Here is a 26,207-nt window from a genome sequence, read left to right on the forward strand (position 1 = left end):
CCCAGAACACATTGATTCGTTTTCTGTAAAATTCTGCCATTAAGATGTTAATGACAAAGAGTAGTAGAAGGTATGCTTTAAAAGGGGAACAATATAAAGACATAAAACAACTATTCATAAAAGCAGAAAATAAAATGTAATTTTGTGTCCTGAAGAAAATTAAAACAACAAAATTGGTTTATCATTCAATCTTATGCTCCACATATGCTTCTTTGAGTTCCTAACCCACTGCTGTCTTTTTGTTCTCTTTTGTTTACTGAAAGCTCCATAATTGTGAGTCTGACGTGGTTTTTATTTACTTGCTTTTAGATTCAAAATTGGATGCATCATTTGAATAAAACTCATTCAGGCCTCATTCACATGTTCTCTATTGGAAAATCATATGAGGGAAGATCTCTTTTTGTTTTAAAGGTAAAAATAAGAAATTAGTAACTAAATATTTACTAAACATTTGTCGTTTTCAGCTTTGACTTATGGGGAAAAGAAACGAAATGGCATTTCATCGTGTCTCATATTTAACCTCATCTGGTAATTTAAGAAAAAAATTTCCCCCCTTAGGTTTTTGAGCCATATTTAATTTTTGCCATTGAGTATTCCAAAGAATACTGTTTCTAAAACAGTATTTATGCACTTCAAAAATAATGACCAACATTATTTGTGAGTTGGTGCTGCTTACAATGAACCGGTGCAAAACTACAGAAATGTGTAAGAAGGTATACGTCATTCCCAGCCCTTGAGCCTGCGTTCTCTTTCAGCCACTGAGCCATCTCTTCTCTGCCAAAGATCTAAAAAGATTTCCCTGCATCACTGTCTCTACTTCCTCAGCAACCATTCAGACCTTGACTCCCTGGCCTTTGCCCTCACGACACTTCTAAAACATCTGTGATGACTCCTACTTGGTTCTTCTCTCGTCTCAGACCATCCCCTCAGGTCTCCTCCAATGGCTCCTCTCCCCTTGTTCTTTCCTTACATGCTGGTGGCCCCAGGATTCCCTCCTCAGCTGTGCTCTCCCTCTCCCCACCCTGCCTGGATGGGCACATCCACCCCATGGTTTCAACAGTCATTCCAGACTTTTCTGTTCAGTGGAGTCTGCTCGCTGGTACTTAGTGGACGTTCATAGCTCATTGCCACCTTGCCATCATCATCTCGATACTCACCAAAACACCTCAGACTCAGGATGGCAGTGCCGTGCTCCAGTCAGGAAACATGAACCATCCTGAATTCCTCTCCTTTATTCTCATCACTTATTTAAATCTAACATGAACTGACAATTCTTTCTTCTAACTTTTGGATTTGTCAAAACCTCTTTTCTTGTCCTCACTGCTATTGCCCTAGCTTGTTTCTGGATCTGTTCTCCCTGGACTATTGCAGTCACAGCAGCCTCAGGACTGAACTTCCCTGTGAGTCCCCATCCTCTACCCTCTCGTCCATCTACACACACACACCTCCCATGGAATACAGGATGAAGCCTTATCTCTGTTACTTAGTATCCAGGAATTTCATGTGTCTTCTGCCTCTGTGTCCAGCTTCATCTGCCATTCTTTCCTCATACCCCAGAAGCAGCTGCTCAAACACGGTGCGCTCAGATTCTCTTCCAAGCTTGAGATGCCTTCTTCCAAGCTTGAGATGCCTTCTTCCACTTGTCTGCCGGGCAAGCTTCAAGTCTTGCTCAACTCTTCAAGGGCTCCTCTTTTGCTCCACAGGGAAATGAGACATAGCCCCCGAATTGCCAAAGTAACTTACATATATTCACATTATAATGATTAATTGCTCTTGTGTCTGCCCTCCCCTACTACCGTATAAATTCCTTGTCTTCTCATCTCTGAATCTCCAAGGCCAAGCACTGTGTCTGACATTAAAAAGGATTTCCTAAAGCATTGGTTGAGTGAATTAATGAATGAATGAAAACTAGATCCCCTATCATGTCAGAAGCCATCAACTGATAACTGGGTTAGAAACCGTATTATAAATGAAATTGATATAATAAGATAATAAAGAAAAGTCTGTCACTTGACTCTACAAATCATTTTGTGTTTCCCTTTTGTATTGTAATAAAATTTGACTTTCTCTACATATAAGGCATAGCTATTTCTTTAATAGATATTGCTTGGGAATACGTCTGATTCCCTGCATGGGGAGGGCAGTGGAGAGAAACAGGGCAAGGAAGAGGGAGAGGGAGGGAAAAAATTAGCTTCTTACTTAAGTCACATATTATATGAAAATGGAGAAGCAAGCCTATTTAAGCAATTGCATTTTCCTTGTGTATTTTCTACTTCTTTGATTCGTAATTAAGACAATAAATTTATTCTTTCTGCATAAACAAGCCTGGACTTCTGAAATCGATAGGAAATCTGTCTTTTTTATGGGTTACTTAATGAACCCAACTCTAGTGAAGTATTATGCTGAAACCATATTAAATTATGTTGGTCAGTCAATCCAAAAATAAAAGCCTGCATTGGTTACTGTGAATACTCTTGTTTTCAGCTGGGCAGAAGATCACGAGCTTACAAAAGAGCTGTCTGGATAGACTGCGGTATTCATGCAAGAGAATGGATTGGTCCTGCCTTTTGTCAGTGGTTTGTAAAAGAAGTAAGTTAAACCCTTTACAGAGTGTCCATTCTCACTAGCCAGTGTTTTTATTCTGCTCAAGGAACAAAACTGGGAATGTGAAGCCAGCGATATCTGATGGAATGACAGTAACACCGTGATTTTGTGGGTTTCTTCTCTGTTTATGAAGGCCTCTCAAAACCCTGGCTCTGTTTATCTTCAGCTCTGCCCTTGGAGGTGGGAATTACCAACCCTCATTAAAGAGAAAGGACCTGAGATTCAGAGCGTTTATGAATTCGTGACAAATTAGGAACCAACCATAGTAGCTGATATATAGCAAAAGGCTACGAATCCAATTTATGGTGTTCCAGACAGTTTCTCTGTGATATTCTCTTGTCTTCTCCGTCAAAATGATCTCATGTATGCTACAGCAATAAAGAGATGAGCAAGTGACTGCATTTTGCCCTCCTGCTATGGATCTGTGGTTTAGACACCAAAGACCTTTAGCATCTGTGCATTTAACATTCTCTGTTTCAGTACTTTTCAGTGACTCTAATGGTTGATGATTCATGGTGATTTCTCATTTTCTGAAGGCTTCATTCATTTAAGTCATAAGCCCTCTAAGGCTAGTGTATTGAGGGGGTTCTTATCCCAAGAGTGGGCCAACCTCATGGATGAACATCTTCATATGTTCTGATATTTTTCTACTGTCAAGAATGCAATGAAAAAAAAAAAAAAAGAAGAATGCAATGACTTTCATGGTTTTTTATAACCTTTACTTCTTAGTATTTTTTTTTTTTTTTTTTGCGGTACGCGGGCCTCTCACTGCTGTGGCCTCTCCCGTTGCGGAGCACAGGCTCCGGAGGCGCAGGCTCAGCGGCCATGGTTCATGGGCCCAGCCGCTCCGCGGCATGTGGGATCTTCCCGGACCGGGGCACGAACCCGTGTCCCCTGCATCGGCAGGCAGACTCGCAACCACTGTGCCACCTGGGAAGCCCACTTCTTAGTATTTTTTTTTTAAGACTCCTAAAAAAAGCCAACAACTAGTACTGGTAATAACAGTGAAGAACTCTAAGGGAAGGATGGTTGTTAGCCAGAAAAAAAACCCTACAAATTACTCATAGAAAACCATTAAGGATACAAAAGGTATTTAAATATTTCAGTTATATTTCACTGTGTTTTATGGGAACATTATGTGACCTAGTAAGGTTTATTATTTTGAAGGCTCTCCTAGTCTTAGAAAATACGCCCCACAAATATCAATACTGGGGGGCTTCCCTGGTGGTGCAGTGGTTGAGAGTCCACCTGCCAATGCAGGGGACACGGGTTCAAGTCCTGGTCTGGGAAGATCCCACATGCCGCGGAGCAACTAAGCCCGTGTGCCACAGCTACTGAGCCTACGCTCCAGAGCCTGAGAACCACAACTACTGAGCCTGCGAGCCACAACTACTGAAGTCCGCGCACCTAGAGCCCGTGCTCGACAACAAGAGAAGCCACCGCAATGAGAAGGCCGCGCACCGCAACAAAGAGTAGCCCCCACTCTCCGCAACTAGAGAAAGCCTGCGTGCAGCAACAAAGACCCAATGCAACCAAAAATAAATAAATATAGTTTTTAAAAAGTCAATACTGTATTAATTTGTAAAATCTGCTTCTCTACCACAACCAAACCCACAAAAGTATTCTTAATTTTATAATGTAATAATAAAATTTTCAAACTATTCCCACTCAGCGCATTGAGCAATTCATATTCTCTTAAAATACCATTTCATCCCGGTAGGATAAATGCAAAAGCTAACAAATTGTTAACTCTACCACCTTGCATTAAATATCCATTGTATACATACAACATATTGTCTGCTGTCTTGAGTTTCAAAAGGAAAAGGGGCAAAATGGTTAAGAATAGAACATCTATTGTTTATAGTCTATGGTCCAGTGTATTATTGTAGAACATAAGAATGTATCTCCCAAACATTTTACCTCACCCCCACATGTGCAGCTTCTTTATAACACCTAAATTTACTTTATTTGTTCATGTGGTAATTGTCTCTCTCTTCCTATACTAATGCCAAAGGCAGAAACTCTATTTATCTTGTTCATTGCCAAATCCCCAGTACCTAGAACAACACTTGGCACTTAATAGTGCTTCAGTTATTTGTGAATGAATGGGAGTGTGAGAATCCAGTGGTTATGATATGGAAAGATTTCTGGGAGATGACTTACAATTCATCTCCTAAGGATATGGTACCACTTGGACTTTTGCAGTGCACAATCTGTACAGCCATACACGGCAGCCCTAGAACCCAAGCTAAATTTCCAAGGAAGAGGAGGACACAGTGTAACCACAGAAAAAGGAACAGGCATGTATGGTGACTATCAGTTGAGGGTAGTTCATTTTGGAGCAAGAGCAAGAAGCATCAATTAAGATTAGGCTCCAGGGAATTCCCTGGTGGTGCAGTGGTTAAGAATCCACCTGCCAAGTCAGGGGACATGGGTTCGAGTGCTGGTTCAGGAAGATCCCACATGCCACAGAGCAGCTAAGCCCACATGCCACAACTACTGAGCCCGCATGCCACAACTACTGAAGCCCGTGCGCCTAGAGCCCATGCTCTGCAACAAGAGAAGCCACCACAATGAGAAGCCCATGCACCACAATGAAGAGTAGCCCCCGCTCACTGCAACTAGAGAAAGCCCGCACACAGCAATGAAGACCCAATGCAGCCAAAAAGTTTCTTTAAAAATTAAAAAAAACTTAAAAAAGAATAGGCTCCATTTCACCAAAGATGAGTGAGGAAAGGCTTCTCCTCCCTCCTGCACCAAGCCAACTTCAAGCACACAGATGAGTCTATTTCTGGGCCGCTGCTACCCTTTCCATACCTCTCTTACTCTTGCTGTTTATGGCTGTCACTTACCCCTCCATTTAATCAGGAACATTTCCCATCTGAGTCAGGGAAGCAACAGAAGTGGAAAAAAAGGAGGCCTACGGGTCACTGGTCCCAGTGTCCTTGTGGAAGCAATGGGGCTGCCACATGATAGCAATGACTGGTGATAGCATCACAGGCTTGTAAGAAACGTTCTCATCTTGGCTTGAAGCCCCTGTTCCCATAGAATGGCGGTGTTGCGGCCAGAGGGAATGGGGACTTCAAAGATTTAAGTAACCTTAAGTCTGCCCAGCATTGAAGCATCATATCTTATACACTAAGTCCCTGGTTAAATCCTGCCATCCACAGATGGCAGGGGTTGTCTTGTCCAAGAGGGGCTTCAGGCAGTGTCCCTTCCAGAGGTCACCTCCCCTCCACCACCGAAATCCCAAGACAGGCTCCCAGGCTCTCAACTCCTCTAATTTCCATGGCACCTCCGGGGGCACCAGGGAATCTCAAGGCTCTTTCTCCCAGGAGACCCTAAGAGGCTATGTCAAGCCCTCTTTTGGCTGACACACACCACACTGCTGATTGTCTCCTTCTGCATTTGCCCCTCGTTGGCACATGAGACCTCTCAGAAAGACACGTGGTAAACAAGGACCCAGGTTCCCTTTTCTTACATGTTTTACTCCAATCTGGCAGTCTTTTCTACCATCTCTTGATTTCCCTGGAATTTCAACCCCCAAAGAAGGGGATGGTGTCAGAAGCCAAAATTTTGGCTTCTTTCCTTTGTTTTCTCTCTCTCTTGGTGTTTTCCCCCAAATTCAACAGCTTAAAACAACAAACATCTATTACTTGATAGTTTCTGTGGGTCAGCAATCCAAGCACAGCTTAGCTGGGTGCCTCTGGCTAAGGGTCTCTCACAAGGCACAGTCAAGGTGTCAGCTGGAGCTTTGGCCATCTCAAGGCTTGTATGGGGGATCTGTTTCTGAGCTCACTCATGTGGCTGCTGGCAGCCTCAGGTCCCCCAGGGCTGTAAGCCAGAGACATCAGTTCCTTGCCACGTGGGCATCGCCATAGGACAGCTCACAACCCAGTACCTGGCTGCCGTCAGAGCAGATGAGAGGGAGAGAGGGTGAACAGGCCCAAGATGGAAACCACAGTCTCTTTGTAACCTAATTTCAGAAGTGACATCCCCCCATCACTTTTGCCATATTCTGTCCATTAGAAGTGAGTCACTAGGTCCAGACTGTATTCAAGGGGAGGGCATTACACAAGAACGTGAATGCCAAGAAGTGGGAATCACTGGGGAGGCTGCCAACCATACCTTGGTGGGACTTGTCCCACAGCCACCACTATAATGTTTGCATCCTTACTCAAATGTGAACTGGAAGAAAACTCATCGAGTCCTAAATCCTGATAGAACAGCAGATTGCACAGAGGTTACATGCACACGTTTAGTAGTCAGACAGCCCTGGGTTGGAATGCCAGCTCTGCCATTTACTAGCTATATGACCTTGGTGGGCAAGTCGTTTAACCTCTCTGAACTTCAGTATTAATAATATGTGACACACTGGTTTATTGGGAGGATTAAATTATATAATTCTTGTAAAGGACTTAACAGAGTGCTTGGCGTATAATAAGCAGTTAATTAAATCAACTCAGTAGTGGTAGTAGTATCAGCAAGTTCATATTTTAAAATAACCAAAGAGAATCATTAGAAAGGAGTCAACAAGGATATGAAAGAACTCAACAACACTATCAACCAACAGGATCTAAGTCACATTTATGGATCACCCAACCCAACAACAGCAGAATACACATTCTTTTCAAGTGCCTACGGAACATACACCAAGATATATCATAACATGGACCAAAATACAAACCTCAACAAATTTAAAGGAAATGAAATCAGACAGACTGTGTTTTCTGACCACAATGAAATCAAACTAGAAATTGATGGCAGAAAGATAACAGGAAAACCTCCAAACACTTGGAAATTAAGATGCTTCTGAATTATCCATGGGTCAAAGATAAAATCTCAAGGGAAATTTTAAAAATACATTGAACTGAATGAAAATGAAAATACAACATATCAAAATTTGTGGGACACAGCTAAAACAATGCTAAGAGGGAAATTTATAGCACTAAAAGCATACATTAGAAAAGAGGGAAATTCTCAAAACAATAATCAAAGCTCTCACCTCAAGAACCTAGAAAAAGAATAGAAAATAAAGCCAAAGCAAGCAGAAGGAAGTAATATGGATAAGAGCAAAAATCAATGAAATTGAAAACAGAAAATCATTACAGAAAATCAGTGAAACAAGGAGCTGGTTCTTGAAAAGATCAATGAAATTAACAAAGTTCTAGCAAGAGAGACAAAGAAAAAAGAAGATACAAATTACCAATGTTAGGAGTGAAAAAGATGTCACTACAAACCCTGCAGATACCAAAAGGACAATAAGGGAATACTATGTATGACCCTACACATATAAATTTGATGGCATAGGCAAAATGTACCAGTAAATTGAAAAACACAAACTATTACAACTCATCCATTATGAAATAATTTGAATATGCCTATTACCGTTAAGGACACTGATTTCATAATTTTAAAATTCAAAAAGAGGAAAGAAAGAAATCTCCAGACCCAGATGGTTTTACTGAAGAATTCTACCAAATGTTTAAAGAAGAATTGAGACCAATTCTACACAATCTCAGACATTAGAAAAGGAGAGAATAGTTTCAATTCATTTATAAAGCTAGTATTACCCTAATACAAAAATCAGACAAAAACAATAGGAAACAAAACTAGAAAATAGATTCAGGGATCGTTAACAGAATATTAGCAAATAGAATTTAGTAATCTAAAAAATAATTCTACACCATGACCAAGTGGGGTTTATTGCAAGGATCCAAGCCTGTTTTAATATTTGAAATTCAACCAATGTAATCTACCATATTAACAAACTGAAGAACAGATAAGTCTACATAATCTCATCAATCAATACAGAAAAAGACCTTGACAAAATTCGACATTCATGATAAAAACTCCCAGAAAAACAGGAATAGATGGGAACTTCCTCAATTTTATAAAGAACATCTATGAAAATCCTACAGCAAACATTACACCTACTGGTAAATGACCAAATGCTTCCTCCTAAGATCAGGAACAAGGTAAGGATGTCCACTCTCACCACTCTTAAATTAACATAGTGCTGAAAGTTCTAGTCCATAGAAGAAGAGGAAATAAAAGATATACAGATCAGAAAGGAATAAATAAAATTTTCCTATTTGCCAGTGACATGATTGTCTACACAGAAAATCCCAAGGACTCTACAGGGAAATAGAACTAGTGAGTTCAGCAAGATCACAGGACAGAAAATAAACATACAAAAGTCAACTGTATTTCTATATACTAGCAATGAACATGTGGATGCTGAAATTAAAAATATAATACCATTTATAATTACTTGTAAAATGAAATACTTAGGAGTAAATCTAACAAAACAAGTATAGGACTTATATGCTAAAAACTATGAAACACTGATCAAAAAAATCAAGCAAAATCTAAATATACAGAGAGATATACCATATTCATGGATTGGAAGACTCAATACAGAAAAATGTCAATTCTCCCCAAATTGATATATGTTTAACATAATTCCTATAAAAATTCCAGCAAGACTTTTTGTAGATATAGGTAAAATTATTCTAAAATTTATATGGAAAGGCAAAGGAACTAGAAGAGCTAAAACTATTTTGTAAAAGAATCATTCTACCCAACTTCAAGACTTATTATATCATTGGTCATCAAAAGTATGTGGTACTGGTGAAGGGATAGAGACAAATGGAACAGAAGACCCAGAAATAGACCTACACAAATATGCCCAAGTGACTTTCGACAAAGGTGCAAAAGCAATTCAGTGAAGGAAAGACATACTTTTCAACAAACGGTGCTGGAGCAAGTGGACTTCCATAGGCAAATAAATGTATTTCAACCCAAGTCTCATTGCTTATACAAAAATTAACTCAAAATGGATCACGGACTTACATGTAAAATTACAAAACTTTTAGAATAGGAAAAAGTCTTCAGTATCTAAAGCTAGGCAAAAAGTCCTTAGACTTCACAAAAGGAAAAGTTGGTAAACTGGACATTATCAAACGTAATAAAATAAAAATTTTAAACTTTGCTGTGTGAAAGGCCCTGTTAAGAAGAAAAAGACAGGCTACAAACTTTGCCAGATATCTGAGAAAGGATTCATATTTGGATATATAAACTCAAAACTTAACAATAAAAAGGCAAGCAATCCAATTAGAAAATGGGCAAAACACATAAAGAGACATTTCACCAAAAAGAGTATACAGATGGCAAAAAAAAAAAGCACACAAAAAGATGCCATTTGGGCAATTCAAATTCAAACCACAATGAGCTATCACTAGACACCTGTCAGAATGGCTAAAATCACACACACACACACACACACACACACGCGCGGGAAAGGGGGAGAGACTGTCTCACCAGCCAATGCTGGGGAGGATGGGGAAAACCTGGATTGCTCACACACTGCTGGTGGGAATGTAAAGCAATGGAGATACTGCTGAAGACAGTTAACGTTTTCTTTTAAAAGAAGACATGCCACTATCATATAACCCAATAATTGCACTCTCAGCATTTATCCCAGAGAAATTAAAACTTATGTTTGCTCAAAAATCTGTACACGAATGTTTATAGCAGCTTTATCTATAACAACCAAAAACTGGAAACAAACCAGATATCCTTCAATGGGCAAAGGGTTAAACAAACTAGAACATGCATACCATGGAAAACTACTCACCAAAAAAAAAAAAAAGAACGAACTATGGAAACACACAACAATGTGAATCTCCAGAGAATTATACAATGAAAAACCATCCCAAATAGATACTGTATGATTTCATTTATATAATATTCTTGAGGTGTTAAAATTACAGTTGACTCTTAAACAACATGGGTTTGAACTGCAGGGGTCTACTTATACACAGATTTTTCTCAATAAATACATACTACAGTACTACATGATCCTCGGTTGGTTGAATCCCGGGATGTGAAACAGTAGCTACGGAGGGCCAACTGTAAAGTTATACATGGATTTCCAACTGCTTTGGGACGGTCAGCAACCCAACCCGCACATTGTTCAAGGGTCAACTGTATAGAAATGGAGAACAGATTAGTGGTTTGCTGGGGGTTAAGGAATGTGGATGTGGCTATAAAAGGGCATCATGAGGGGTCTTTGTAGCGATGGAGAGGTTCTGTATCTTGACTGCATCAATTCCAGTACCCTGATCGTTATATTATACTATACTTTTGTAAAATATTACCATTGGGGGAAAGTGGGTCAAGGGTACAAGGGATTTCTCCGTATTAATTCTTATAATTACACGCAAATCTACATTTATCTCAACATTTAAAATGTATCGTAAGAAGAATAACCAGGTCTCCATACACGTGGGTTTCATTCTCTTTGGAACCAGGTGCTATTTTCTGCCTAGAGCATCAAGGGAAATTTCATCCCTGCTCTCTCCTCTCTGCTGTGTATAATCCTTATCAACTGACCCTGACTCACTCACTGCACCATGGAAACCAGAAGCATCAGCCTGTGGCTCTGGCTCTGTATGTCCCTCTCTTCTTCAACCAGCTTGACTCTCCCATGCCAGGCCCTGGGATGCTCTCCACTCCAGTTTAGAGGATGAGTCCATGAGTGTCTTGGACACACAAAGCTTAGAAAACAGTGACACAGAGCAAACTACCTGGCTTAACTGACTGGTGAGATGGACTTGATTATTTTGTTATTTTGAAAACTGCTCAAAGGAATTCATTATCTCAACATGTGATAGTTGTATTCATTAACTCAACATATAACTACTGGCTGGTAGACATTTTTAAAACACAAAAGACACAACCCGATTGTGGGCTTCTATCTTTTAAACTGAAAATCATTTAATTATGTTGAAAAATATAGAGCTGTCAATTTTGATTTCAATACTTGCCACCTCTTTTTTTTCCTAGTATTCATTTTACAATTCTATCTTGTAAGCAAAATAAAGGAAACCAATGGAGGTACGCCTGAACTGCAGAATCCTTCTCTTTTTCAATGCTTCTTTGTAGCAAGTTAGCAAACCATCGTTAATGTTACATTTATAGTACGTTGGGGGGTTTGGGGGAGGGGGACGTAGGGGGGAACAACTTGGTAGACTTACTATCAAAATGTGTACTGGAGATGCCCCTTCACCATGAAACCAAAAGCCGCTTTAAGAAACACTACCTTTTGGTAATAAAGTTTTCTTAAATTTGTCATGGGCCAAGAGGGATGATATAGACACTAAATTAATTCATCAAAGAAAGAAAACTAGAATAGATAAATAAGGAGAAGGAAGCAGGTTAATATACAGAACTTGGAGGTTATCTTTCTGCAAAAGTGAACAGACATTATTTGCAGAAGAGTAAGAGACTTAAATATGAGGGCAAACAGAGGGCAGGGAACAAAGAAAATAGAGCAGATAGAGACTTAAGGAACACTCACAAACCTTAAAAGTCATGGACTTAAAAATTAAATTACAAAGTAAAGGAAACTACCAAGTTAAAAATAGGGTTAAAAACAGATTAGCAGTTCCTCAACAAGTTAAACATAGAGTTACCCATGCAACCCCAAAATTCCACTCCTGTGTATATAAGCAAGAGAGATGAAAACATATATCCACACAGAAATGTGTACATGAATGTTTATAGCAGCATTTTTCATAATAGCCAAAAAGTAGAAGCAACTCAGATGTCCATCAACTGATGGATAAACAAAATGCAGTATATCCATAAAATGGGATATTATTCAGCCATAATGAAGTACAATACAAGCTTCAACAGGGATGAACCTTGAAAAACACGTTAAGTGAAATATGCCAGACACGAAAGACCACATAATGTATCTTTCCATTTATATGAAATGTCCAGAATAGGTAAATTTATAGAAACAGGAGGTAGATTAGTGGTTGCCAGAGGGTGAGGGGAGAGGGGAATTGGGAGTGGCTCTAAAAGGTACCATGTTTCTTTTTGAGGTGATGGAAAAGTTCTAAAATTAGATAGTGATGACCACTGCTCAACATTATGAATATACTAAAACACCACTGAACTGTATACTTTTTTAAAAATATAAATCTATTTATTTTATTTATTTTTTGTTGCATTGGGTCTTTATTGCTGCGCGTGGGCTTTCTCTAGTTATGGAGAGCAGGGGCTTCTCTTCATTGCAGTGCGCAGGCTTCTCATTGCGGTGGCTTCTCTTGTTGCAGAGTACAGTCTCTAGGCGCATGGGCTTCAGTAGTTGTGGCACTCGGGTTTAGTTGCTCCGTGGCATGTGGGATCTTCCCGGACCAGGGCTCGAACCCACGTCCCCTGCATTGGCAGGTGGATTCTTAACCACTGCGCCACCAGGGAAGCCCTGAAATGTATGCTTTTAAATGAATTACATCTCAATTTAAAAAAGGAAGAAAGTGTTGATACGTGCTACAATGTTAATAAACCTTGAAAGCACTGTGCTAACTGAAAGAAGCTGGTCCCCAAAGACCATATATTACACAGTCCCACTTGCATGCAATGTGCAGAACGGGCTGATTTACAGAAAGTAGACTAGTGGCTGCCTGTGGCTGGAGGAAATCAGGGGTCAGGGAGTTGATACCTGAAGGATAAGGAATGTCTTTCTAAGTTGATGAACATATCCTAAACTTATGTAGTGGTCATGGTTGCATAACTCTGTGAATATACTAAAAGCCACTGAATGGTACACTTTAAAAAGATGAACTATAGAATGTGTGAATTATATCCCAATAAAGCTGTTATTTTTTTTTAATTAATGTTACCTAGGGTTCCCCTGGAAAGTATTTACATTAATCAGTCCAACAATTTCTTGTTGGTCACTACATTTTCAGCCCTCAGCATTCTGGGGGTCAGCAGAAGTATGTCATGGTCCCAGCGCTCAAGGAGTCTGTATTTTATTTGAGAACAAATATTTACGTGCAGGAAACAATAGTAAACAACATAAAACAGTGTACCTTTGGGGATTAAATTATACTGACTACAGTAGCTGAAGGAATTCAAGAATCGGAGAAATCCATGAGACTTTGGAAGAAGACAAGGTTTGGGAAAAATCTGTGGGGAAGTGAGTCTCATTAGGCCTTGACTGAGGAGTGGGAATTTGATCAGGGAGATACAATAGTGTTCTAAAAAAGACAAAACACTAATGTTGAGAACATGGTGATGATTAGTGAGATCAAAGGCTCTAGTCTGTGTGAGTAGATTCTAACGCAATATGAGACTGACTGAAAAATTATAGTTAGCCTCGGAAGCCAACAGTTTGGTCCAATAAAGAAAAATGAGAAAATACTGATATGTAATGAAAAGCATGCATCATTGTCAGTTTAAAAATGAAAGGCAGTGATATATGGATGATAGAAAGGAGGAGCCCAGAGTGAGGGCAACAAACTAGAAGTGTTTAGGGCAAGAATCTACACGTGGACAGGAAGAGTAGATGTAGGAATGGAAAGTAAAGAAAGGGTGTATATAGTTCAAATGAAAAAAATCATTCCTTCCTTCATTCATTCATTCAACCAAAGGCTTATTGAGCAATACTTTTTTATGTGAAGGCAGCTTGCTAAGTTCTGTAATGGTACAAGTACTGTAATTACAAGACATTAACTCTCTTCTCAATTCATTTACTACAATTCTACTGGGGAGATAAGACACAAACACAGAAGGCAGCACCAATAAAGGAAGTCTAGGAATTGATGACTGGCTTGATATGGGGACAAAAGTGCAGGATGGGTCAAAGATGCCCGAGAGAGCAATGGTGTCATTGAAGTTGTGGGAGTATCGGTTGAAATGTTGGCAGTATCACTAGTCTGAAGGGAAGAACCCAACACCACTACATTAAGCAGGTTAAATGATGAATTTAATCAACAAGTAATTACTAAGTGTCTACCACGCAACAGGCCAGGCACTGTGGATATTGCAGAGAGAGACACAGGACCATCAAAAAAAAAAAAAAAAAAAAACTGCTCTCATGCACCCTGATTCTCAAGGACCAAAAGAATCAAATACTCTCTGATGAGAGGTTAAAGAGACTCAGTAAGCAGCCAAATGACCAAATACCTGATTCACAGGCTTAATTTGGGCAACAGACATCCAAGAATAAATTCCAGTGATTTTGCCAACCATAACAGAATTGTTTTCAAATACTTTTCTTGACTGTATTACTTAATCCGATAAGAGACAGGAAAGGGGTAGAAGATTGCAACAGTTCACCACTGCAGTTCTGGCACAAGTTCGGGGGGGTCATTTTTTTTTTCTCATAAGCTTGAAATTTTTAAAAATTAATTAATTAATTTGTGGCTGCATTGGGTCTTTGTTGCCACGCACGGACTTTCTCTAGTTGCGGCAAGCGGGGTCTACTCTTCGTTGCGGTGCACGGGCTTTGCATTGCGGTGGCTTCTCTTTGTTGCAGAGCACGGGCTCTAGGTGCGCAGGCTTCAGTTGTTGTGGCACGTGGGCTCAGTAGTTGTGGCTCGTGGGCTCTAGAGCGCAGGCTCAGTAGTTGTGGCACACGGGCTTCACTGCTCCGCAGCACTTGGGATCTTCCTGGACCAGGGCTCGAACCCGTGTCCCCTGCATTGACCGGTGGATTCTTAACCACTGCACCACCAGGGAAGTCCAGGGGGGAGTCATATTGATAGTGGGGTAGGCAAGCAATTTTCAACAGCAGCCCATTTTTAACATCTTTTTATTTTTCATTGTTTTATTTTTTTAATTGTGGAAAGGCCACTTAATTCTTTGTTGCCAATGCTGATGGAATGGCATTTGCTTCGTTTCTCAGAATCATCACCAACTGAATGAGGTAATTTGGGCTTTGTTCACTTTTGAGAGTTTTAAAATGTCAATCTCCAGGATTGAGTATGTCAAGCCATGGCTGGTGCTAGCTGGCCCAGAATTATGTATAGCACTTAATTTTTCCCTCAAATAATTCTACATTGCTGGGACAAATTTGACCAGAGTCTTTATTCATAGAATATGTAGAAAGTAACTCTGGGAAATATTCATTTGATTTCCAAGTGAGGAAGACATTTCCAAGCATAAAAGCAAAGAAAGGAGGAAGGCATAGAAAGAAATGATTGATAGCCCTGACTTTATAAAATATATTAAAGGAGCATTTAAAGATACGGGAAACTGCCTGTGACATGCTGCTACGTCAATAAAATAAAAATTTAAAAAAACCAGCATAGACACACAGCAAAGGAAAGCATAAACAAAATGAAAAAAGACAACCCACACAATGGGAGAAAATATTTGCAAACGAAGTGACCAACAAGGGTTGAATCTCCAAATTACATAAACAGCTCATGTAGCTCAGTGTCAAAAAAACAAACAACCCAATCAAAAAATGGGCAGAAGATCTAAATAGACATTTCTCCAAAGAAGACATACAGATGGCCAAGAAGCACGTGAAAAGATGCTCAACATCACTAATTAACAGAGAAGTACAAGTCAAAACTACAATGAGGTATCACCTCACGCCGGTCAGAATAGCCATCATCAAAAAATCTACAAACAATAAATGCTGGAGAGGGTGTGGAGAAAAGGGAATCCTCCTACATAGTTAGTGGGAAAGTAAATTGGTACAGCTACTATGGAGAACAGGATTGAGGTTCCTTAAAAAACTAAAAATAGAACTACCATATGATCCAGCAATCCAACTCCTGGGCGTATACCCAGAAAAAACCATAATTCAAAAAGATACATGTACCCAAGTGTTCACTGCAGCACTATTTACAATAGCCAGGACATGGAAGCAACCTAAATACCTATCAACAGAGGAATGGATAAAGAAGATGTGGTACATACATACAATGAACTATTACTCAGCCATAAAAAGGAACGAAATTGGATCATCTGTAGAGATGTGGATGGACCTAGAGACTGTCATACAGAGTGAAGTAAGTCAGAAAAACAAATATCGTATATTAATGCAGTGGAATCTAGAAAAATGGTATAGATAAACTTATTTGCAAAGCAGAAATAGACACACAGACGTCGAGAACAAATGTATGGATACCAAAGGGGGCAGAGGGGTGGGATGGACTGGGAGACTGGGATTGACATATATGCACTACTATGTATAAAATAGATAACTAATAAGAACCTACTGTATAGCACAGGGAACTCTACTCAATACTGTTAATGACCTATATGAGAATAGAATCTAAAAAAAGAGTGCATATATGTATATGTATAACTGATTCACCTTGCTGTACAGCAGAAACACAACATTGTAAACTATACTCCAATAAAAATTAATACATAAAAATAAAAATGTTTTTAATTTTTTAAATTTATTACAACCTGAAAAAAAAAACCTAGCATGGACATTATAATTTCCATGTTGTAAAATCTATATCTGAGATACATATACATGAGAAATATACTAAATGCTAAAAGAATTATGGGTGATTTTTTCTTCTCTATGTTTTTTTGAATTTTCCGTATTTTCTATATTAAACAGAACCCAAAATGATGTTTTAAACAAATTTAACCCAGCCAAAACTGAATAGTTTCATTCTCAAACTAAACTCATTTATGCTTGAGTCATATATTCCTACAGGTATTTTAAAATCAATGGATTAATTCTATTTAACTCAGTGACAGACCAAAGACAAAGCAAGGGTTTGTGAGAAGATGATCCATGGGAAAACTGGGACAAGAATGCTCTGAAATGGAAAGTTCTTCCAGACTTTGAAGAAGCATAATATGCAGGTGGATCTAATTTGGTCCTGTTACAGAAAGGTAGCAGCACAAAAAAAGAAAGAAAAGAAAGAAGAAAAAGCAAAGGAAAACTTCCTTAATTCCCAGGTGAACCATGGTATTCCTCTGCTGCTATGTGATGTGAAACCTCACCCTTCCAGGCCCAGCCTGATTACACTGGAAAACCACCTCCGTTTACATGTTCCCAGGCATCTACACTCGGCACTAAGGATGGCTAATCCTGGTGCCCAAACCTGGCATGTGATTCAGGTGTACTATGTAGATAGTTCAAATAACCAAAAACAGGAAGAGGAGACTTTCAGGAAAGGGAGTGATTTTCTAAGAACCAGCTGATGATTCTGAGCAGAGTAAACAGTAATATCTGGGGACTATGGGGGATTGTGTGTATAGGACAGAGCTCTAAGGAAGACTTGGAGTAGTCATTGTGGGAGATGTCCTGCAACTGGGAAAGCTTTCCAGAATGGGAAGGCTCTTTCTCCCAGAATCCAAGAGCTTCCCCAAAACCACTCCTTTTACATCATCACCTTTCTTAGTCTCATTATGTCTTGCTGAAAATTAAAGGTAAAAACATAATATAAACCCTCAAATGTAGGTGTGAAACTCAGAGGTTTGGTTAAGGAATGTATTACTAAAAATAAAATAAACTTTTTAAAGAAGGGAACTTAAGTTGTATGTATAAAATGTGCCAAAAGCCAGGGAATAAATAATTGAGAGGGTAATTAAGGCCAGATCAAATATTTAGTGAGTTCACCTGAGTAAGCAAATAAGTCTTTGTTCTTAATGGCATAATAAAAAAATAGTTCATCATATAAAAACGATCTGCATTTTTTTTTAATTCTGACTTTGTTCACTACCATCCCAGTAACTGCAACATTTTGATTTGTTTTCTGCCAGCCCTTTAGTGCCTTTAACTCCTTATATTCTCCCATCCTTCTCACCCTCCCCAATCTTCTCTTTAATCCTCTGCACCCTCCAACCGAGATCTTTCTCCCTTTTTATTCAATTTATAATGTCTTATATATAGCAGGGTCTATATTAATGTTTGTTCACTTTAATTGAATTGAAAGCCATTGCATCCATTGCACTCCACTATTCAATATTTGAGAATGTCCTGGGCATTGTTTATACAGGCACTGTTTATACAGGCAGTCTTCACTTTTCCTGCACACAAGTGCAGGACTGTCTCAATAGAAGTGACCATGCAACCTGAAGCCATAACAATCTATCTTGATAATCAATGGGGAAAATTATGTTTGTTCCATGACCTTTACGTATTTTTGTCAAAAGATGAAAAACTCTCTTACTCTGTTATAAATGTGTAAGGGAATCACCAAGATAGTGAAATATTTATTACACGATAATTTAAAACATTAGAAATATTGATAAGTAAATGCCTTGTTTCTTTGTGACAAGCTTTATCACGGGTAGTTTGGACAGTGCTTACTTTTCATTATATAACTTACAACATGAAGTGGGCATCTTTTTTATGCCTTGGCAAATTGTCATACTCCTTTCATAGCTGGGATCAGCTTCCAGTATTTTTTTCCTTTGTGCTTTCAATGTCGAAAAATACCTGCAAGAGTTCCTTTAATGTGAAATGTTGACAGCTTCATTTCTTCTGGGACATCGTCCTCCTTTCCAGTACGACCGTTTTCCTCATTTATGTCAGTAAGTTTGTCTTCACTAAGTTCCTCTGGCTGCATAGCTAGAGTTGAATGATGGCTGTGTCCACATCCCTGGCATCAGCTATTTCTTCTATAACTACATTTACGTTTGAGTCACATTTCCCCTCTGCGTTATCTGCATTATTGCTGCACTTTAAGCTTTGTTGGCCTATTCTCTCTTACTATATCCATTTTTGTAAAATGCCACACGGGTTTATCACCAGAAGACAAGGGAGCAACACAGCTACACACTTTGCTGTCTGTCTGTGAACTGAGTAACACAGGTACAGTGACCAATCACACACCTACAGACTTCAAAAGAAGTGGCACAATTTCACAGAATTAGATGCACAGCTGTAATTTGCATAGTGATTTGTAGAGTTAAGACCTAGCACTAGTAGCAAATTTGGGCTGTACTTGGAGGACTGATACCATTTAACTAAACCATGGTTACTGAAATTCGTGTATATCAGAGCCATGCAAAGTGAGGGCTCCTGTATTTTCTTTCTGTAGGTAAAAGATTCTTACGTAGTAGATTTTAATAATGCCACAGAGTTGGTCCTGGCCTCTACTCCGCTGGCCCTGAGAAAATACAACCAACCATTGTTATTAAAGTTATCTCATAAAAGTTCTAGAAACATGAAGTGGTTTTACTTAAGAAAAAAAGTAGCGTGGACATGCAGCTAATGTTATATTCTTCTTGGTGATACAAAACATTTCAAATATTTATCTATATCTCTTAATAGAAAATAGAGATAATCGATAACATTTTTCAATTGTCACCTGCCTTCTGGGAGGTTCTAAGTATAAATCAACTAAGTATAAAAATAACTAGATTCGTGACCTGTTTTTCCTGAATTCTCTCTTTATATTAATACTTATTTCATTAATACAAATACATATTTTCCCAGTTGTTTATGCCAGACAAAGCTTCAGGATGGACTTTTTTTAGGGTATGACATTTGAGTTCTGCATTCTAAAAGTAAGTACAGTTCACTACTAAATAAAGTAGTTTGCCACTTAAAAAAAATAACTAGATTCACATTTGGTTTTCCAGTTCTCCACCCTTCATTCACAGAGCCTTTTGCTCATGCTGCTTCCAAACTATTATTTGGTTACCACATTGTATTTAATGAGCTTCTCACAGTGTGACATCAAATATCTTTATAGATTACGTTCCCTTTTTTAAACATTTCCGTGGAAGCCTCTCCTGCTCTAATTAATTCTCCTAGTATTGAATTGTAAATACCTCCTTTGTGTCAAGATGCACCCACTTTGGTGCTACAAATTTTTCTACCCTAAATAATTTTACTCCACTCCACTCTAGGTGAGAACATTCTTCAAGCTTGACTGGCGACTGTGCCTTTCCTTTGGCCCCAGCTATAACAACTAGTTCTCCCAGTATGTACACTTCACTGAATGTGTGGTTATTATTTTTAGGTCTTCTGTGGTGATTCTAGAAGAAGAATAACGGAAAATTTAGAAGGTACCTTTTTAAAAGCCAGCAACACTGATCTTCAAAAACAATGCCACGTTCCAGGTTGCCATGGGGCTCTAAGGAACAACACCCAACCAAATAAATCCAAAAACAATGAAAAGGAGGGAAACTCTTGGGCCTAACCTTGTCACACCACACAAAGACTTTCGTAGTTGCAAAAATTTTCTTCGAATTTAACCAAAGTTTATTTGGTGAATTCTAGTATATTATGTATATCTATTGATAGGGAAGTCAAAGTAGTCTTGCTAGGTGGTAAGTACCAAATAGATTCATGCTTTGTCTCCCTTCATCAACTTCAGAAATTCCATAACCTAATACCAAACATATTGTTTTCCTAGCAGAAGATTATACTCAAAACTTTATCTTTTAACTTAAAATCAAAATCCATTTCAGCCAAGTATTTTTCAATAGATTGATGAAGGTGAGTGTAGTACCTAAAGGCTGCCACACTGAGGCGTGTGGTGCACTGTTTTGCGACTGGCTTTCAGATCACAACTACTTAAATCTTCCTTGTAAGCAACAATAGTAGTCAAGAAATTGAACTTGGAAAGCCCAGATCGAACCTAATTAGTAGGCATCTCCTTTTCCGTGTGTATGGGTGGTGGGAGCTGATTGCTAAAAAGAGTCTACCTATTAGAAGGAAAGCATACCCCCATGTTCTTCACGGTTATCATGTGTTAGAGTAATGGGAAATAGAAAGTCACATGATCATCTTTTTTCTAGAAACATCACCTAAACCATAAAAGAGAAATCATCTATGTCCTATTACTTAAAGCACTGAAGCAAGGAGATCTCTGAATCGTCCTCTTCAGCACTGGACAGTCATCACACTGTGATCATTCTCATTTTGTCTGACCAGATGGAGAACGGCTGCGATTCTTAGAGAGTTAAAAAAATCACAAATATAGCATATGCAATATGATGACACCCTGTTTATTTGTCAGACGAAGAACATGTTCTGCAAGTCTTGGAAATTAGATCCACTCCAGAATAGAACACTAGAAGACAGCTTCCTTAGTTAATGTAGTGTTTGGAAATGAAGAACCTTAAAATGAAGCCATGTGAGGACTTCCCTGGTGGCGCAGTGGTTAAGAATCCACCTGCCAATACAGGGGATACGGGTTCGAGCCCTGGTCCAGGAAGATCCCACATGCCGCAAAGCAACTAAGCCCGTGTGCCACAACTACTGAGCCTGTGCTCTAGAGCCCGGGAGCCACAACTACTGAGCCCACACGCCTGGAGCCCGTGCTCTGCAACAAGAGAGGCCACTGCAATAAGAAGCCTGCACACCACAATGAAGAGTAGCCCCCGCTCGCCACAACAAAGACCCAACACAGCCAAAAAATAATTGATTAACTAAATTAAAATGAAGCCATGTTAATGTCCTAAAAATATATAAAACATTCGACAGTTACAAGAAAAAGTGATAAATCTAAAATAATTGAGTTTTTAAATACAGCTCAGTGATTAAGACAGGAAAAATTTTTAGTAAGACTATAGATGATAAGGACTTCCCTGGTGGTCCAGTGGTTAAGACTCCATGATCCCAATGCAGGAGGCCTGGGTTCGATCCCTGGTCAGGGAACTAGATCCCACATGCATGCCACAACTAAGAGCCCACATGCCACAACGAAAAAACCCTCCATGCCACAATGAAGATCCCACACACAGCAGCTAAGAGCCGGCACAGCCAAATTAATTAATTGTTTTTAAAAAATTTTTTTAAAACAGTGTAATTAATAAGCTTAATCTAATAAACACATACTAGAATCCATACCCAATAATTAGAGGATTAATCCTGTTTTCAAGCACAACTGGAACCTTTGCAAAAATTGACGATATACTAGGCTGTAAAGCAAGGTTCAAGGTATACCAAAGAACGTATATCACATAGACCATATGCTCTGGCTGTAATGCAGTTGTTAGAAACTATTTATAAAAGTATGACTCAAAGAAAACTCACAATTTAAAATATAAAAATATTTATGAAGAGCTCATGGTTTAAAGAAATCAAAGAAATTTTTCAATATTTACAACTGAATGGAAGTAAAATTATATGTCAAAACATATAAAATGTAGCTAATGTACTACTGAAGGAGAATTTATAGTTTTAAATAAATATATTAGAAAAGAATAAGGTGTCCAAATGAATAAGCTAAGCTTTCAACTCAAGAAATTAGAAAAAGAGTCAATGAAAGAAAGAAACAATAAAGAGCGGAAAGTAATGAAACAGAAATCAAAGGTACATCTTCCCTACCATATCTTTATATTTAATTCATTTCTGCTCTAGGCCTAGATGGTTTACTCCCCAAATAATAATAGACTAATATAACCCTGATACCAAAGCAAGACAAGGACAAAATAAGAAAGGAAATTATAGGCCTATCTCACTCAAAAATATAGATGTAAATATTAGCAACCTTAATCCAGCCAACATAATAAGAGTACATATCATAACCAAATTGGCTTATCCCAGGAATACAAGGATGATTTAATGATAGAAAATTACTTATGGAAATTGATCGTAACAGCAACTATATGATGATGTTAATGCATGAAGAAAGATTATTTGCTAAAATTCAATATCCATTAGTGACCAAAAATAAACAACCTAATATAGAACGGAACATCTGTAATGTACTCGACCTCGGTTTCAAAATTAATGTAAATGGAGAAGAGTCAAAAATAGCCAAGACAGTTTTGAAGTGGGACAGTTTGGGGAGACATCCTGCCAAACTCAACAGATTCTATGTAAACCATGGTGTGGTGTTGGTGAATGGATATAAACCAAAGTACATTAGAGCAATTCCACCCTTGAAAGAAAACTCGATACTTGACAGAGGTCGTATACTACTACCTCACTGGCTAAAAGACGACCCGTCCAGATGAGTACAGTAGTGCAACTGGGCTTCCACAATGGAAAAATAAATTAATAAATCCCAACTGAGGGGCTTTCCTGGTGGTGCAGTGGTTATGAATCCGCCTGCCAATGCAGGGGACATGGGTTTGAGCCCTGATCCGGGAAGATCCCGCATGCCGCGGAGCAACTAAGCCCGTGTGCCACAACTACTGAAGCCTGCGCGCCTAAAGCCTGTGCTCTGCAACAAGAGAAGCCACCGCAAATGATAAGCCCTCACACCACAACGAAGAGTAGTCCCCCCTCCCAGCAACTAGAGAAAGCCCGCATACAGCAACGAAGACCCAATGCAGCCAAAAAATAAATAAAAACAAAAAAATCCCAACTGAATATCATGTAAAAAATATCATTTCTGGGAGGTTTAAGGCCTACATTTAAAATGAAATTTAAAAGGGCTTTTTGAAGAAAATACAAGATAATAGATTTATGATATTAAGGCAGAGATGGGTTCTTAAATAAACTTATACATTTAATGTTGATAAAATTAAAGACATATATCAGTACAACAAGGACATGATGAAAATAGGAAGCAATAAGCTGCAAGAAAGGAAGATGTTCATAATGCGTATAACCGAAGGATTAATATTCAGAGTATAAGGATGAGAGCTTAATAGAAAAAAATGGGCAAAAATATGAGTGAGCAATTTATACAATGACCTGCCATTATATTAAAGCTTTTCAATATAAATTATAATCAGGGAAATATGAAGTAAAACAACAAAATATAATTTCATACCCACTAATTTTTTTTAATTGAAATCTTAACAAAACCAAGGGTTAGTAAGTTGTAGAACAATGGGAACTCTCATTCACTGCAAATGAAAGTATTTACTGATTTAGACAGAAAATGGCAACATTTATTAAAGTGGAAGGTATGTAAGTCCATGACCCAGCAAATTATTCCTAGATATATATCATAAAGAAACTGTCACACATGTCTAGGAGAAATGTGCAAGAATGTTCACCGCAATCTTGTAACAATGAAATATCAGAAGCAACCTAACTGTCCAGCAACAAAATAAGAGGTAGATATATTGTGCATTTACCTATAATGGAATGCCATATAACAGTTAAAATGAATAAATCATCAAATTAATAAGTGTCAAAAACATAATATTGCAGAGAAAAGCCAACTGAAGAGTGACACATCATGATCGCACTGGCATGAAATTTCAAAGCACACACATATATTGTTCATGAATCCATATGTATGAAGCAAAACAGAAAATCATGCACAGAAATGATGTCAAATTTAGGATACTGATTGGTGGAGGGGAGGAAAATGGGATCTGAGAGTGATAAAAAAGGGAGCTTTAGTTTTATCTATAATGTCTTGATTTTCTTTTAAAAAGATTTGATAAATATGGCAAGATGTAGTTTGTGGGCACATGGATGACATATTCTTCTCTGTATTTTTTCTGCTTGCTTAAAGTATACTGTAATTTTTAAAAAGGAAGATCATAATACTCTCTCCAATACAAAAGTATGGCAGTCATTTGCACTGGAGGGAGAGAAGGCAGGATAAGATGAGAAAGTCCCCATGCAAGTCTCCAGCAAGTCTGGCGCTTACGTGCTAACATGTAACACCCTTTCTGTGCTTGGAAAAGCGGAGGCTTCCCCGTTAGGACTGAGACAAATAGACCATGGATCCCAATCCTAGGAGAGGAGAGAGAGAAATTACCATGACTTTTTCCTTCCCCTTTGTTCCTGCCTTGTTGGTCCCAATCTCTTTCCTTGCATCTCTTCTTCTCTAGAGTGGCATGGAAAGCCACAACCCTGTAACTTTAAGGGAGGATTATTAGCTAATCATACTGCTTTGTCTCTGCCATCCCCACCAGGAGACTTCCTCCAAGCTTTGGAGGACCTCTGTTTATTAGAGGAAAACAAAATTCCAGGGTATATACAATCACATACCAGAACTTTCCCCTAGTTTGAGGCATTGGACTGTTAATAGAAATTCAAGCATGTATGAAAGTTCTACTGAAGCTATTTGGCCAACAAATTATTGAGTCTTAAATAAAGGAGAATTGTACTGAGTGAAGTAAGTCAGAAAGAGAAAAACAAATACTGTATGCTAACACATATATATGGAATCTAAAAAAAAAGTGGTCATGAAGAACCTAGGGCAGGACGGGGATAAAGACGCAGACCTACTAGAGAATGGACTTGAGGGCATGGGGTTGGAGGGGAAGGGTAAGCTGGGACAAAGTGAGAGAGTGGTATGGACATATATACACTACTAAATGTAAAACCGATAGCTGGTGGGAAGTAGCCGCATAGCACAGGGAGATCCGCTAGGTGCTTTGTGACCACCTAGAGGGGTGGGATAGGGAGGGTGGGAGGGAGATGCAAGAGGGAGGGGATATGGGGATATATGTATATGTATAGCTGATTCACTTTGTTATAAAGCAGAAACTAACACAACATTGTAAAGCAATTATACACCAATAAAGTTGTTAAAAAAAAGAATTGTATTAATGTTTATCAACTTGTTAATACCATAGGTATTTAAATTATATTTAATAAAATTGTATTTAACTCATATCTTATATTCTTGGATATATCTATATTTTCATTACTATTTCTAATATAGTGATAGTTTCTAATAATAAATTGTATTATTGGATTGCTCACTATGAACAGAATTCTCACTGTGTAAATACAGAATGCTGCTTATGATGGGTTCAGAAATTCTACTTAACTGGATGTAAAAGAAAATTAAAATTTTAAGTATTGAATTTTCCAAAACAAGATATATGTATAATTTAAGAATTATTTTACTTTTAATTGTGTTTTAATATGGTTAAAATTCAAACAATCCAAATGGGTATAAAATGAAAGGTAATACTCTTTCCCATATATTGTCCACCAGTCCCCC

At 38.4% G+C, this 26,207-nt stretch overlaps 1 protein-coding gene across 1 annotated transcript in view; it reads left to right on the plus strand.

The window, feature by feature from the left end:
* CPA6 (carboxypeptidase A6) overlaps positions 1–26,207 on the plus strand; it is a 259,464-nt gene that overhangs the window by 189,442 nt on the left and 43,815 nt on the right. The window contains exons 5-6 of the mRNA XM_067711246.1: positions 310–411; positions 2,485–2,589. Coding sequence (XP_067567347.1) covers positions 310–411; positions 2,485–2,589 — 207 coding nt within the window. The remainder of the gene's footprint in view (positions 1–309; positions 412–2,484; positions 2,590–26,207) is intronic.

Source organism: Pseudorca crassidens, chromosome 17 (assembly GCF_039906515.1).
Source record: "Pseudorca crassidens isolate mPseCra1 chromosome 17, mPseCra1.hap1, whole genome shotgun sequence".
Lineage (NCBI taxonomy): Eukaryota > Metazoa > Chordata > Mammalia > Artiodactyla > Delphinidae > Pseudorca > Pseudorca crassidens.